This window comes from Bombina bombina, chromosome 2, assembly GCF_027579735.1.
Source record: "Bombina bombina isolate aBomBom1 chromosome 2, aBomBom1.pri, whole genome shotgun sequence".
Classification (NCBI taxonomy): Eukaryota; Metazoa; Chordata; class Amphibia; order Anura; family Bombinatoridae; genus Bombina; species Bombina bombina.
Window position 1 is genome coordinate 360585752 of NC_069500.1, and position 16907 is coordinate 360602658.

Below are 16907 nucleotides of genomic sequence, written 5' to 3' on the forward strand. Positions count from 1 at the left end.
ATTATTTTAATACCCTCCTTTTGAACGTTTACATTCCTTAGATATTAAGTTGTTATCTTGGAAGGTTTTATTTCTTTTTAGCTATCTCTTCTGCACGGAGAGTCTCTGAACTCTCAACTTTTGCAATATGATTCACCTTATATTATTTTTCATGCTGATAAGGCGGTTATTCGTACTTAGTTTTTGTTTTTAATAAGAATATTAATCAGTAAATTGTTGTTCCATCTCTATGTCCTAAGCCTTCTTCTTCCAAAGAATGTCTGTTGCACATTTGGATGTTGTACGTTCTCTTAAATTTTATCTGGAGGTGACTAAGAATTTTCGCCAATCTTTTTGTCTTTTTCTCTGGGAAACATAAGGGTCAGAAAACTCTTGCTTCTACTCTTTCCTTTTGGTTGCGAAGTGTTATTTGTCTAGCCTATGGGACTGCTGGTAAGCAACCTCCTGAGAGAATTACAGCTCATTCCACCAGCGCTGTTGCCTCTTCTTGGGCTTTTAAAAATGAAGCTTCCATGGAACAAATTTGCAAGGCTGCAACTTGGTCTTCTTTGCATACTTTTTCCAGATTTTACAAACTTGATCCTTTTGCCTTGGTTTAGGCTGCTTTTGGAAGAAAGATTCTTCAAGCGGTGGTGCCTCTCTGTTTAGGCATGCTTGTTTTTGTCCCTCGCTATTCATCTCTGTCCTCTAGCTTTTGTATTGGTTCCCAACAGTAATTAAGATGAACCTGTGGACTCACCATATCTTAGTAAGAAAACAAAATTTATGCTTAACTGATAAATTTATTTCTTCCAGATATGGTGAGTCCACGGAACCACCCTTTTTGTTTTAAAGATAGTTTTTGGCTAAACCTCAGACACCTCCGCACCTGTGTTTCTCCTTTTTCTCCATTTCCTTTCGGTCGAATGACTGGGGGTTTTGAGTAAGGGAGTGATACTTAACAGTTTATCTGTGGTGCTCTTTGCCTACTCCTGCTGGCATGGAGTGATATTCCTAACAGTAATTAAGATGAACCCGTGGACTCACTATATCTGAAATAAATAGATTTATCAGGTAAGCATAAATTTTGTTATTGTAAAGTTGCTGGTTTCTCACATACAGAACCCTGTGTAGTGAAATAAACACCTCCTGAAGGTAAAATATGACTTTCTAAATATTTTTTTCAAGGACCTCACTGTACTGAAGATACCTCTTAGATAATTTCACTTGAATGGAGAGCCCCTATTCAGTTTTTAGTTGCCTCCTCTAAGATTTTCAAAAGTAAAATTACACTCTCATGTACATAGTATCCCTTCAGAAATTTATTAAACTATGTTGTTTGTAACAGACCATAAACCCCTATGATTAACCTAATTCCCACCAACCCAAAATCAACAACAAAGTGTTTTTGAAGATGTGTTTTACTTAACAAAATTTTGAAATTCTGTATTTTAGTTTCAAAGGGGACATGTCTATGTTCCTGTGTCTTTCGTTATTTTCACTCCTCTACATTCACACATTTATTTTAAAATGGTTTCGATTGGTAAAGCCCAGTTTATAAAGACAATCTGATTGTCCAAATTGTAAAGATTATTTGCGTTGAATACTAATAGTAATATGTATTGCTTAATGGTGTAGGTTAAATGGTTCACCCTAAAAGGAAACTTTTTTTTTTCTTTTCCAGTTAATATTTGATGCTGTGCTTCAGATTATGTATGGAGCTATTTTACCTTGGAGTGATGCAGTTGAACAACTTGTAAAACAACATTTGGAAATGGACCATCCAAAGTAAGGAAATATTTACATGGTTTTTATTTGTTAATAACATTCTACCAATAAAATACTTTTTCACAAGGTGGGATTCAACTCCTCGCAACTAGATAGAGGCAAAGATACACAATATTCTATAAGTTTTTTTATCCATATCACCTCTTTGGTATCCCAGTCTTATCATTACTTCTACAGGAGGAAGGTGAAGAAAGGAGGTGCCCCAGTTTTCTTTGTGAACAGGGGTTCTCAGACCTATGTGAAACCCATAATATTGTCTATTCAGAACGCTCTTGAAAGAGCTGTAAATATTCAGATAAATAATATCCCTGACGGACAATGACAGCCACAACTTTGATTTGTGCCATTTTCTTCGGGAGATGCCAGTAAAGTTTGTGGCATGTGATTCGGCGGTTTTATTATGCTGATTGAGCTTTTAATTTGATTTAATCATTTATCTCCCAGGGTTAATTTTTATATGAATATTTACAACTGTTTCCAAAGCTCTCTGAATAGACTTTTTTTGTGAAGTTGTTTGGATCTTTGCAGGAGGTTCCTACTTTCTATTTTAGAGTGAACGTTTGAGTGTATTTTAGAGTGACCGTTTGAGTTGCTATATATATCCTTTGACACATCAGACATTATCCTTCATTGATAAAGTGGACATATTTAACCAATAAATATCACTTGCACTCTGGAACACACACAGGAGCAGTACTATTATTCCTTAACTTTCATCAAAAATTGGACACACTAACAGTGGATTTTAAGAATATATTCTCAGATGGAGAAGTTGATAATTAATTAGGAAATCAGTTTCAGACCATGTAAGATCTTATGGTCAAGGAAACCAGATTGAAGTGTGACATGGAGTTTGGAAAGCTGCATTAGGTTGGGGATAGTACCAAGAGATCTAAACATAAAAAAAAAAAAAAAAAGTTCTCCACTTTTTATACTGATGATGTAGATCAACAAATGGAAATGCTTTATCTGGTTGTTCTTCCAAACATATGTCTTTATTCATAGAGTATAAGGATTAGCAATGGCTTGCACAGCTTAAAAAAGATCTCATTAAAATTAAACATACCAAATATGCACGGCAGCAATCTCATACAGTTTTATATTTGGCAAAGAAGGTCAATGAATAAAGATAATAAGCGTAGGGCGAGAAGCAGTAGCTCTGATGGGAGACATAAGAATAGAAAGAGTTATGTTTTCAGACTCAGATTACAATTCTGGGGAATGTTCTAGCCATTTTAGAGATGTCACAGGATTTACACCCGAGGTCCTTTTCTTCCGTCAGACCTATTCTTAAGAATGGTCCAATTAATGGTAATAGTCATGTTTCTACTAGAGATATTGATACAACTTCCACCAATATGTATAATATGACTTCTAATTGACATTGTAGGAGGCTAGTAAAGTATACCCCACAATCTAGTGGTTTGTGTGTTCAGACAAGAGAGTTGGGTACTTCTGGTATGAGCCATTTCTTTCCAAAGGCAGGTAGAGTCCACGACTTCATTCCTTATTGTTGGTAATTTCAACACCTGGCCACCAGGAGGAGGTAAAGACATCGCAGCCTTGTCGTCTGTTCTAGGAGTTTGGTTGTACCCGTGCTCTGTGTGGATGGCTGGGTGTGGGTTCTGAGAGACGTCATTTTCAGGATCTAGGTGGGCATAGTTGTTAGCTCCCTAGGCTTACAGGTAGAGGGTCCAGGATTACACCTCCTTTGGGCTCTGGATGTAACCTCTTTGCCGGGGGGCCTCGGTTCTGTGCTCCCCTTTTGGAGACCTGTTTGTAGGTCTGGCGGCTTAGGTTGCCTAGAGCGTGCCCTCTGAGGGTTGCTTTTTGCAGTCTGTTCTCTTGTTGGCTGCTTCTACTTACTAGCAAGTATCCTCTGTGTCGTCCTGATGTTGACTCTGTTCTCGACTCAAGGTTTTTTCGTCTGGGTCTCTTACACATTTTTTTGTGGTTGGATACTTTTGTATTCTATATTCAGATGCTGTGAGGACTCTGTCTTCAGTTGTCTTTCAGTGCTTGCATAATGTTGGAGAGAAGACTTTCTCTGTCTCTATGCCCGGTCTTATCCCAGGTTCCGCTTGGTCTAAGCGTAGCCTCTTTTTCTCTGTTTGGGGCCATTTGGGTCCTTTTATGGATTGTGGTGACCTTTTGGTTTCCTTCGGTTCTCCTTTGCCTTGTCTCCTTGGGAGTTTAGGCTGGTGTCCCCTTCATTAGTGTGGGGTGAGTGGTGAGGGACCGACTGTTGGGCGACAGTGTCTCCTGGAGGACTGTTGGCTCAGTTGAGTCCGATTTGCGGTCTCTAGCTTGGCTTCTGGACTATCTGCGGGTCAGTGTTCTTGGGGCCTTTCCTTTTTGAAGTTTTTCTCGGCTTCGGACAAAGCAGGGTTTTCTCCAACATAGGTGTGTCCGGTCCACGGCGTCATCCTTACTTGTGGGATATTCTCTTCCCCAACAGGAAATGGCAAAGAGCCCAGCAAAGCTGGTCATATGATCCCTCCTAGGCTCCGCCTACCCCAGTCATTCTCTTTGCCGTTGCACAGGCAACATCTCCACGGAGATGGCTAAGAGTTTTTTGGTGTTTAAATGTAGTTTTTATTCTTCAATCAAGTGTTTGTTATTTTAAAATAGTGCTGGTATGTACTATTTACTCTGAAACAGAAAAGAGAAGAAGATTTCTGTTTGTAAGAGGAAGATGATTTTAGCAAACGTTACTAAAATCGATTGCTGTTTCCACACAGGACTGTTGAGATGAAGTAACTTCAGTTGGGGGAAGCAGTTGGCAGACTTTTCTGCCTGAGGTATGACTGGCCACATTTCTAACAAGACTTTGTAATGCTGGAAGGCTGTCATTTTCCCTATGGGGACCGGTAAGCCATTTTCTTAGATTAAGTAAAAGAATAAAGGCTTTATAAGGGCTTAAAAAAACTGGTAGACATTTTTCTGGGCTAAAACGATTACTTTGCTAAGCATATTTGACAGATTATAGCTCTTTATAGTTATTATAATATTGGGGATTGTTGTTAAAAAACGGCAGGCACTGTATGGACACCTTTTTCAGATGGGGGCCTTCTCTAGTCATAGGCAGAGCCTCATTTTCGCGCCACTAATGCGCAGTTGTTTTTGGAAGGCAAGGCATGCAGATGCATGTGTGAGGAGCTAAGATCCACTGAAAAAGCTTATAGAAGGCGTCATTTGGTATCGTATTCCCCTATGGGCTTGGTTGGGTCTCAGCAAAGCAGATTCCTGGGACTGTATAGGGGTTAAATGTAAAAACGGCTCCGGTTCCGTTATTTTAAGGGTTAAAGCTTTCAAATTTGGTGTGCAATACTTTTAAGGCTTTAAGACACTGTGGTGAAATTTTGGTGAATTTTGAACAATTGCTTCATGCTTTTTCGCATATTCAGTAATAAAGTGTGTTCTGTTTAAAATTTAAAGTGACAGTAACGGTTTTATTTTAAAACGTTTTTTGTGCTTTGTTGACAAGTTTAAGCCTGTTTAACATGTCTGAACCATCAGATAAACGATGTTCTATATGTATGAAAGCCAATGTGTCTCCCCATTTAAATATATGTGATAATTGTGACATGGTGTCCAAACAAAGTAGGGACAATGATGCCACAGATAATAATAGTGCCCAAGATGATTCTTCAGATGAGGGGAGTAAGCATGGTACTGCATCACCCCCTTCTGTGTCTACACCAGTTTTGCCCACACAAGAGACCCCTAGTACATCTAGTGCGCCAATACTTATTACTATGCAACAATTAACGGCTGTTATGGATAATTCTATTGCAAATATTTGATCTAAAATGCCTACTTATCAAAGAAAGCGCGATTGCTCTGTTTTAAACACTGAAGAGCAAGAGGACGCTACTCTGGATGATTGTGACAATTTGGTCATTCCAGAGAAATTATGTAAGATGGACAAGTTCCTAGAGGTTCCGGTGCCCCCCGATGTTTTTCCTATACCCAAGCGGGTGGCGGACATAGTAAACAAGGAATGGGAAAGGCCCGGCATACCTTTTGTTCCTCCCCCTATATTTAAGAAATTATTTCCTATAGTCGACCCCAGAAAGGACTTATGGCAGACAGTCCCTAAGGTCGAGGGGGCGGTCTCTACTCTAAACAAACGCACTACTATTCCCATAGAAGATAGTTGTGCTTTTAAAGATCCTATGGATAAAAGCAAGGTTACCTTCTTCAACCAATTTCATGCATTGTTCCTGTCACTACGGCAGCGTGTTTCTGGTTCGAAGAACTAGAAAAGTCGCTCAATAAAGAATCTTCGTATGAGGAGGTTATGGACAGAGTTCATGCACTTAAATTGGCTAACTCTTTTATTCTAGATGCCGCTTTGCAATTAGCGAGATTAGCGGCGAAAAATTCAGGGTTTGCTATCGTGGCGCGCAGAGCGCTCTGGCTAAAGTCTTGGTCAGCGGATGTGTCTTCCAAGACAAAATTGCTTAACATCCCTTTCAAGGGCAAAACACTGTTTGGTCCTGATTTGAAAGAGATTATTTCAGACATCACCGGAGGAAAGGGCCACGCCCTTCCTCAGGATAGGTCTTTTAAGGCTAGAAATAAGCCTAATTTTCGTCCCTTTCGCAGAAACGGACCAGCCTCTACTTCTACATCCTCTAAGCAAGAGGGTAATACTTCTCAACCCAAACCAGCCTGGAGACCGATGCAAGGCTGGAACAAGGGTAAGCAGGCCAAGAAGCCTGCCACTGCTACCAAAACAGCATGAAGGGATGGCCCCCGATCCGGGATCGGATCTGGTGGGGGGCAGACTTTCTCTCTTTGCTCAGGCCTGGGCAAGAGATGTTCAGGATCCTTGGGCACTAGAAATAGTTTCTCAAGGTTATCTCCTGGAATTCAAGGAACTACCCCCAAGGGGAAGGTTCCACAGGTCTCAATTATCTTCAAACCAAATAAAAAGACAGGCATTCTTACATTGTGTAGAAGACCTGTTAAAGATGGGAGTAATTCATCCAGTTCCAATAAGAGAACAAGGGATGGGGTTTTACTCCAACCTGTTCATAGTTCCCAAAAAAGAGGGAACATTCAGACCAATTCTAGATCTCAAGATCCTAAACAAATTTCTCAGGGTTCCATCGTTCAAAATGGAAACCATTCAAACGATCCTTCCTACCATCCAGGAAGGTCAATTTATGACCACGGTGGATTTAAAGGATGCGTACCTACATATTCCTATCCACAAGGAACATCATCAGTTCCTAAGGTTCGCTTTTCTGGACAAGCATTACCAGTTTGTGGCACTTCCATTCGGATTAGCCACTGCTCCGAGAATTTTCACAAAGGTACTAGGGTCCCTTCTAGCGGTTCTAAGACCAAGGGGCATTGCAGTAGTACCGTACTTGGACGACATCCTGATTCAAGCGTCGTCTCTGTCAAAAGCAAAGGCTCATACGGACATCGTCCTAGCCTTTCTCAGATCTCACGGATGGAAAGTGAACATAGAAAAAAGTTCTCTTTCCCCGTCAACAAGAGTTCCCTTCTTGGGAACAATAATAGACTCCTTAGAAATGAGGATTTTTCTGACAGAGGTCAGAAAATCAAAACTTCTAAGCTCTTGTCAAGTTCTTCATTCTGTTCTTCGTCCTTCCATAGCGCAGTGCATGGAAGTAATAGGATTGATGGTTGCAGCAATGGACATAGTTCCTTTTGCATGAATTCATCTAAGACCATTACAACTGTGCATGCTCAGACAGTGGAATGGGGATTATACAGACTTGTCTCCGACGATTCAAGTAGATCAAAGGACCAGAGATTCACTCCGTTGGTGGCTAATCCTGGACAACCTGTCACAGGGAATGAGCTTCCGCAGACCAGAGTGGGTCATTGTCACGACCGACGCCAGTCTGGTGGGCTGGGGCGCGGTCTGGGAACCCCTGAAAGCTCAGGGTCTATGGTCTCGGGAAGAATCTCTTCTCCCGATAAACATTCTGGAACTGAGAGCAATATTCAATGCTCTCAAAGCTTGGCCTCATCTAGCAAGGGCCAAATTCATAAGGTTTCAATCAGACAACATGACGACAGTTGCATATATCAACCATCAGGGGGGAACAAGGAGTTCCCTGGTGATGGAGGAAGTGACCAAGATAATTCAATGGGCGGAGGATCACTTCTGCCACTTGTCTGCAATCCACATCCCAGGAGGGGAAAATTGGGAAGCGGATTTTCTGAGTCGTCAGACATTCCATCCGGGGGAGTGGGAACTCCACCCGTAAATCTTTGCCCAAATAACTCAATTATGGGGCATTCCAGACATGGATCTGATGGCGTCTCGTCAGAACTTCAAGGTTCCTTGTTACGGGTCCAGATCCAGGGATCCCAAGGCGACTCTAGTAGATGCACTAGTAGCACCTTGGACCTTCAACCTAGCTTATGTATTCCCACCGTTTCCTCTCATTCCCAGGCTGGTAGCCAGGATCAACCAGGAGAGGGCTTCGGTGATCTTGATAGCTCCTGCGTGGCCACGCAGGACTTGGTATGCAGACCTGGTGAATATGTCATCGGCTCCACCATGGAAGCTACCTTTGAGACAGGACCTTCTTGTTCAAGGTCCATTCGAACATCCGAATCTGGTTTCTCTCCAACTGACTGCTTGGAGATTGAACGCTTGATTTTATCAAAGCGTGGGTTTTCAGATTCTGTAATAGATACTCTGATTCAGGCTAGAAAGCCTGTAACTAGAAAAATTTACCATAAGATATGGAAAAAATATATCTGTTGGTGTGAATCTAAAGGATTCCCATGGAACAAGATAAAAATTCCTAGGATTTTATCCTTTCTACAAGAAGGTTTGGAGAAGGGATTATCTGCAAGTTCTCTGAAGGGACAGATTTCTGCGTTATCTGTTTTACTTCACAAAAGGCTGGCAGCTGTGCCAGACGTTCAAGCGTTTGTTCAGGCTCTGGTTAGAATCAAGCCTGTTTACAGACCTTTGACTCCTCCCTGGAGTCTTAATCTAGTTCTTTCAGTTCTTCAAGGGGTTCCGTTTGAACCCTTACATTCCGTAGATATTAAGTTATTATCTTGGAAAGTTTTGTTTTTGGTTGCAATTTCTTTTGCTAGAAGAGTTTCTGAGTTATCTGCTCTGCAGTGTTCTCCGCCCTATCTGGTGTTCCATGCAGATAAGGTGGTTTTGCGTACTAAGCCTGGTTTTCTTCCGAAAGTTGTTTCCAACAAGAATATTAACCAGGAGATAGTTGTACCTTCTTTGTGCCCGAATCCAGTTTCAAAGAAGGAACGTTTGTTACACAATTTGGACGTAGTCCGTGCTCTAAAATTCTATTTATAGGCCACTAAAGATTTCAGACAAACTTCTTCTTTGTTTGTTGTTTATTCTGGTAAAAGGAGAGGTCTAAAAGCAACTTCTACCTCTCTTTCTTTTTGGCTTAAAAGCATTATCCGTTTGGCTTATGAGACTGCCGGACGGCAGCCTCCTGAAAGAATCACAGCTCACTCCACTAGGGCTGTGGCTTCCACATGGGCCTTCAAGAACGAGGCTTCTGTTGACCAGATATGTAAGGCAGCGACTTGGTCTTCACTGCACACTTTTGCCAAATTTTACAAATTTGATACTTTTGCTTCTTCAGAGGCTATTTTTGGGAGAAAGGTTTTGCAAGCCGTGGTGCCTTCCATTTAGGTGACCTGATTTGCTCCCTCCCTTCATCCGTGTCCTAAAGCTTTGGTATTGGTTCCCACAAGTAAGGATGACGCCGTGGACCGGACACACCTATGTTGGAGAAAACAGAATTTATGCTTACCTGATAAATTACTTTCTCCAACGGTGTGTCCGGTCCACGGCCCGCCCTGGTTTTTTTAATCAGGTCTGATGAATTATTTTCTCTAACTACAGTCACCACGGTATCATATGGTTTCTCCTATGCATATTTCCTCCTGTACGTCGGTCAAATGACTGGGGTAGGCGGAGCCTAGGAGGGATCATATGACCAGCTTTGCTGGGCTCTTTGCCATTTCCTGTTGGGGAAGAGAATATCCCACAAGTAAGGATGACGCCGTGGACCGGACACACCGTTGGAGAAAGTAATTTATCAGGTAAGCATAAATTCTGTTTTTTTGTTGGGTAGGGGTTCAGGCCTGGTGCCCTCAGTATGGGCCGCCTATTGTACCCTCCTGGTCTTGGCATTCAGTGTCCTCTATAGCTTGGGTATTGTTTTTCCAAAAGTAATGAATGCAGCTGTTGACTCTTTCCATTTAAGAAGAAAATCATAAATTTTGCTTACCTGATCATTTTCTTCTGATAAATGAAAATACAAAGGATATAGGAGGCGCTATAGAGCCGTAGGATATATAGATACAAAATATAAAATATAAGATTGGCTGTATCAAACCAGCCTTAAAAATCTAAAATTAATGAGCCAAATCCCTTAATATATCTGGTAATTAATGCAAATGTAATTTAATTTAATCAAATGGCAATAAATCCTTAAAGCTTATATGTGATGGGTATGAAAATAAATCAGATGGGCAGAGAATCACGAGTCCTTACTGCATATAAAAATATAATTTAATATCTGAATAAAATATCACATGCAATATTCAGTTAAAACATAACCTATACTATTTAATAAATTCACAGCTAAAATAAATATATTAAAAAGCATTCAAACATACAACTAATCAGAACCGGTTAGCCATTCACACTAATATCAACCTCTCAGTTACTCGTATTGGAGGATACACAAGATAGCTTTTTGGAGAACACCTAGAGATGCTTGTGTTCTAATCCTATTGTGAATGTCCCATGGGGATCCCCCAAAAAAAAATAATGTCCAGTGTGACAATGTGGGTTTATATTACTAATTTAGCTTTGAGTTATTCGGGTAAAGTGTCCCCGATATAACCGTTATATCTCCAGTCTCTCCTTATTCAAAACAAAGCCCCCCGATGGTTTGAAAGTTCCTTCCTTGCTGTCCTCTCAGTTACAGACAGTCAAATATATATGACAAAGCCGGGAGGCTCTCCTACCTCCTTTCAAATGCCCGCCAAACGTGTCTGCCAAAGGTCTTCTTACCTGGCCCGACACTACGGCTGCTCCTTCAGATGTAAATCAGCGATGATCCCGTGAATTACGTCACCCGGTTCCGGATCCTGGATGACCACTTGCGCAAGTGTTTGTTACCACGGTTATTTCACAGGATACCCTCTGCACTTCTGTACGCCAGGGTACACATAGTTCGGTCCAGCTCTAATTTTTCAATCGTACATAAACAGTAGCAGGTAAGTCCTCTACGCGTTTCAACCCCTTTTCTGGGTCTTTTTCAAGATGCTACTTCCTGCTAACCTCTGTCCTTAAATCCACTCTCTGCACAGGTGATTCATTACCACTTCCACACCTTTCCTGTAGGTAAGTACTTCCTTAAATAGTATTCCACATAGGGATCTATACAAACTTCTCACCTGAAAATCACCAAACAGGAACCTGATAGAAAGAGTCCACAGCTCCCCACCCGTAATTTTTTGTGGGGCGTCCTTATTTTATTCTTCTGGCACCTTTCACCTGATATTTCTTCTACTGGTCCTTGTTCCTCAGCTGAATGATTGGGGGATGAGGGGAGTAGGAGAAGTATTTAAGCCTTTGGCTGAGGTGTCTTTGCCGCCTCCTGGCAGCCAGGTTCTTATTTCCCAAAAAGTAATGAATGTAGCTGTGAACTCTTTCCATCAGAAGAACAGCCCCTGGGTAACCAGTGTTAACGAGTTACTGTTTTTTCCCTTTTCACTCAGGTCCCTGTCAGCGCAGCTCAGAGAGACTGTCACACCTGCAGATGCGGTGTCTGCTCCACAGCACCGATCCTGGGGGGTAAGTCCTTTTTATCTTTTCTTAGTGGAAGGTACATAGTGGGTCTTCTCACCCCTATGATTTATGCAGGGACCCTTTGGTCACAGTGTGACGCTTAACTAGCCTCTACAGGATCTGGAGTTCATATCTCCTTTGTTACGGAGATGATTTAGAAGGAGCATTTGGGGATTAAGTGTACTGCTTAGCTCCTTATAGGAGCAACTTGTGAAGGTTTATGGCTCAATGAGGGTGTTTGGGACATATGGCACTGGAACACTTGAGTGAATTTTATTTTTCTCTGACGCTGCTCAGCTCTAAATAGCTTTGCACGCTTTCTCCTGTAGCGGGGCGGTCTCTTCTTGCGCACCATGTGATCAGGTGTGATTTCCTTCCGTTTAGTGACATTGGTTCTCAACAGGGCTCCTTGTCGCATCCACGGGGAGTCCACTTCCTCTCCGGTCTGGGTCTCTAGGAGGTGGTGAGTACCCCAGCCTGGGCGTGTATAGCGGTGCCTCTCTGTAAGTCAGAATTTTAGTTTTTTCTTGTGACCGTTAAAATTGAGGCTCAATCTCTACCGATGGAGAAATCTGTAGTTAACCCTTTAGAGAGTTCTCTGTCGGCTATAACAATTTCAAATACTTGTCTATACTGTGAGGAGACCATGGTTTGTCCTCCTGCCCAATTTTTGTTCCAATCACCTGGGTGTCGTTCTAAAGACTAGGAAGGGGGCTAGATCTACTAATCCCTATGATACATGTATTCCCTCTGAGCCATTCACCTCTCAGGACTCTGTTGTCTAGGAGATGCCTACCCTCATTCCGCAATCTGGATTTAACCCTATTTCACATGCAGTTCCCCGTGGCACGCCTATTCCTCCTGTTGGAGGTTTTTTTGCAGCAGACTTTACTACGCAGTTACAATCTGTTGTGTCTTCGGCCCTTAATGCCTTACCTATCTCTGAAAAAAAGAAGAGGTGTTTTCCTACCCCAGGACAAGAAGACCAGACCTAAGGGACATCATGCCTCTAATTTTCGTTCCTTTCGTTCTGACAAGTCCTAAAGAACCAAGCCCGAACAATTTAAGGGCAGTTGGAAACCTCAGTTTTGGAACAAGTGACCAAGAAGCCTTCAGATAACAAATCTGCATCAAGGGGTGGCCTCCGATCCGGCATCGGACCGAGTAGGGGGCAGACTATATCTTTTTTCTCAGACGCCTGGGTTCAGGGCATTCAGGATCCTTGGGTGTTAGACGTATCTCAAGGATACAGGATAGGATTCAAATCTCAACCTCTCAGGGGCAGATTTCTCCTTTCCAGATTGTCTACAAGACCAGAGAAGAGGACTGCCTTCTTAGATTGCGTCCAAGATCTCTTCTTCTTGGGAGTTATCGTCTTGGTTTCTGTCTCAGAAAGGGGACTAGGGTTTTATTCAAAGCTCTTCATGTTTCCCAAACAAGAGGGAATTTATCGCCCAATCCTGGACTTGAAATGTCCCAAAAAGTTTCTCAGGGTCCGCTCCTTCAAAATGGATACTATCAGGTCCATCCTTCCCTTGGTACAGGAATGACAATTCATGACTACAATTGATCTACAGGATGCATACCTTCATGTTCCGATCCACAAGGATCATTTTAAGTTCCTGAGGTTTGCTTTTCTGGACCAACATTTCCAGTTCATAGCACTACCATTTGGCTTAGGTACTGCTCCCTGAATATTTACAAAGGTTTCTTGTATGAAAGTTTTTCTTGTATGACAATATTCCTTTTGCCCAATTCCATCTCAGACCTCTACATCTATGTATGCTGAGACAATGGAATGGCGATCATTCAGACCTTTCTCAAGAGATTGTTCTGAACAGCCTGACAAGAGACTCTCTCTCTTGGTGGCTCTGTCAAGATCACCTGTCCCTAGGCACGTGCTTCTTGAGACCTTCCTAGGAGATTGTGACAACGGACGCCAGCCTCTCAGACTGGGGAGCAGTTTGTTGTCCCAGGAAGGTTTAGGGGCTGTGGTCCCAAGAGGAATCTCAATATTCTTGAACTTCAGGCAATTCTTAATGCACTGAGGGCATAGCCCCTGCTAGGTTCTGCCCGGTAAATCAGATTCCAATCAAACAATATAACCTCAGTTATATTACATTAACCATCAGGGAGGAACATTAAGTTCCCTAGTGATGTTAGAGGTGTCTTGAATTCTTCAATGGGCAGAAGCCCACAACTGTCTTCTTTCCGAGATTCACATCCCGGGAGTGGACAACTCAGAAGCGGACTTCCTCAGCAGACAATCCTTTCACCCAGGGGAATGGTCTCTCCACCCGAGGTGTTTGCAGAGGTTAATCGCAGATGGGGGATGCCAGATATCAATCTCATGGCCTCCAGTCTCAATGCCAAACTACCCAGGTACGGGTCAAGAACGAGGGATCCTCATGCAGACTTAATAGACGCATAAGCGGTTCCATGGAGGTTCAAACTCATTTATCTTTTTTGTCCATTTGCTCTTTTCCCTTGTGTAGTGGCTCGCATCAAGCAGGAGCAAGCCCTGGTAATTCCAATAGCGCCATCCTGGCCTCGAAGGACCTGGTTTGCAGATCTGGTGAGAATGTCCTTGTCTCCTCTTTGGAGGTTGCCTTATCGGAAAGACCTATTACAGGGTCCCTTCCTGCATCAACACCTAGATTCTCTGAGGCTGACTACTAGGATTTTGTCCTTTCTCCAAGATGGATTCGAGAAGGGTCTGTCTGCCAGCTCTCTGAAGGGTCAGATCTCGGCCCTATCGTTTCTACTGCACGAGAGATTACTTTATCTTCTGGACGTGCAGTCTTTTGTTAAAGCTCTGACTTCAATCTTTTTGCTCCACCTTGGAGACTTAATCTTGTTCTGTGTTTTGCAGCAAGCTCCGTTTGAGCTTATGCATGCTGTTGATATTAAACTTCTATCCTGGAAGGTTTTGTTTTGGTTGACTATCGCCTCTGCTCGCAGAGTCTCTGAGATTTCTGCTTTACAGTTTGATTCCCCTTACCTCGTTTTCCATGCCGATAAGGCGGTTTTACATACTCAGTTAGGATTCCTTCCTCAGGTGGTGTCAGATTACATCATCAATCAGGAGATTGTTGTTCCTTCCCTTTGCCCAAATCCTTCTTCCGCAAAGGAACTGTTGCTCCACAATCTGGACGTTGTTCGTGACTTTAAATTCTACCTTCAGGCTACTAAGGACAATCTTCATCCTTGTTTGTTCTTTATGCAAGTGGCGCAAGGGCCAAAAGGCCACTGTGACTTCCTTGTGTTTGAGGAGTGACATCCGCTTAGCTTATGAGATAGCAGGACAGCAGCCTCCTGAGAGGATAGCAGCTCATTCCACTAGGGCAGTTGCTTTCTCCTGGACTTTTAAAAAGAACAAAGCCTCTATGGATCAGATTTAAAAGGCGGCTACCTGATCCTCCTTACATCAGATTTATAAAACTTAGATAAAGTATGTGTTTGTTTTGGCTGAAGCAGCTTTTGGGAGAAAGGTGTTACAGGCTGTGGTGTCCTCAGATAAGGGTCTGCCCTGCCCTCCCGATATTTCATTCAATGTCTTCTGGAGCTTGGGTATTGATTCCCAACAGTAAGGAATGAAGTATCATAGCTGTCAAGCTGCAACAGTAACCTATTGTTAACGTATTATTAATAGACAGCATCTTGCTACAATATTAACGTTATTACATGTTACAATAGTTCTGCTGTTAACCAAATTTATTCAAACAAATTTTCAAGCCCGTAAACTGCAGCAGTAATTAGACAGCCGATATCACACGGAAGTGTATCTGTTGTGAACCGGAGGTGTTCCATACAACATTTATGTTTGTGCTATTTATCATAAACTTATAATTAGAATCACAGAAATTGGCAAGCCTCAAAACATTAAAGTTATAGTACATGCAGTATTGTGAGTGAAGATATTACCCCCTGAGTCAAATATAATTTCAGGACCGGAGAGATCTCAAATAACATCTACTGTTGTTACTAATCAACGCGACTCATAACTATACATGTTTGCAAGCCTCATAGCGACTAAGTAGCGAGACATAAATTGATATCAGTGATCCTTCTAGACATTTTTACAACCCCTCGAGAGAAACACAATTATAAAACCGGAGGTGATCTAAATCACATTTATCAGAGTGCTATTTATTGCAACTCATAGCCATTTATGTTTGCAGAAACCATTACAACTTAGGCGTGTGATACAAAGTAGCATGAGTATCTGATACACAAACATTAACCCCTAGAGGCATATACATAAAAACATTAACCCCTAGAGGCACATATATTCATAGAACCGGATTGGTCCTAAATAACAGTGTACTCATGCTATTTATCGAAACCCATAGCCTTAGATATCTGCCTGTGTTATTCATCGCAACCTATAGCCTCAGATATTTGTAAAAGTTGCTTAACAATTTAAATGTGGAAAATAAAGTGTTGTGAATGTTTGTGGGACTCAGTATATTAAGCACTTGAGACAAACAAAGCTACAGGGATCTAGATAACAATTACATGCCTTTTTTCGCAACTCACAGCCATATATGTTTGCAAACTTTATACTAACCTAGCTGTGGGATACATCATAAAGTGAGTGATAGTTTGATATAATACACTAATCCTTCGCAACAATCATAACTACAAAGTTGGAAAAGTTCCAAACAACATTTACTTTTGGTTATTCACTGCAACCCATAATTATATATAGGTGCAAGCATGAAGACAACCTAGTTGTTTAATTTATACTCATGTGAGTGATTATTTTATCCAATATATCAACCCATGAAACCAACCCAACTTTAGAACCTGAGGAGTTCTAAACAACATTCACTTTTGTGTCATTTACCGCAATCCACAGTTACACATGTATGCAAGCCCAATAAATAATTTTAGTTGTGTGATATAAAGTGCTGTGAGCAATTATTTTTGCCATAATATATCTACTCCTAGAGGTAAACAAATTTAACCTCAGCACATATATTGTCAACAGATTTCACACTCACATATACTTCGTATACATCGATAACCTCTGTATAAATTGTGCTATTCATCACAACTCACAATCCAATCTATCTGCAAGCCTCATAACAATTTAGTTATGATATACGTAGTGATGAGAATGATTGTTTGACAAGGTATACTAACCCTCTGAGGCAAATAAAATCACATAACTGTATGAGTTCTAAATATCATTTATTAGTGGCACTAACCACTGCAACTCAGTCATCTATGCCTGGAACAAACAGAGATGTGAGTGATTATTAAACGCGTTAGAAAAATACCCTTTTAA

General features: G+C 41.7%; 1 protein-coding gene across 1 annotated transcript in view; it reads left to right on the forward strand.

Moving 5' to 3' along the window:
* The window catches only part of KNTC1 (kinetochore associated 1), a 1377837-nt gene that overhangs the window by 380659 nt on the left and 980271 nt on the right, over positions 1–16907 (forward strand). Inside the window, exon 28 of the mRNA XM_053701768.1 lies at positions 1664–1767. Coding sequence (XP_053557743.1) covers positions 1664–1767 — 104 coding nt within the window. The remainder of the gene's footprint in view (positions 1–1663; positions 1768–16907) is intronic.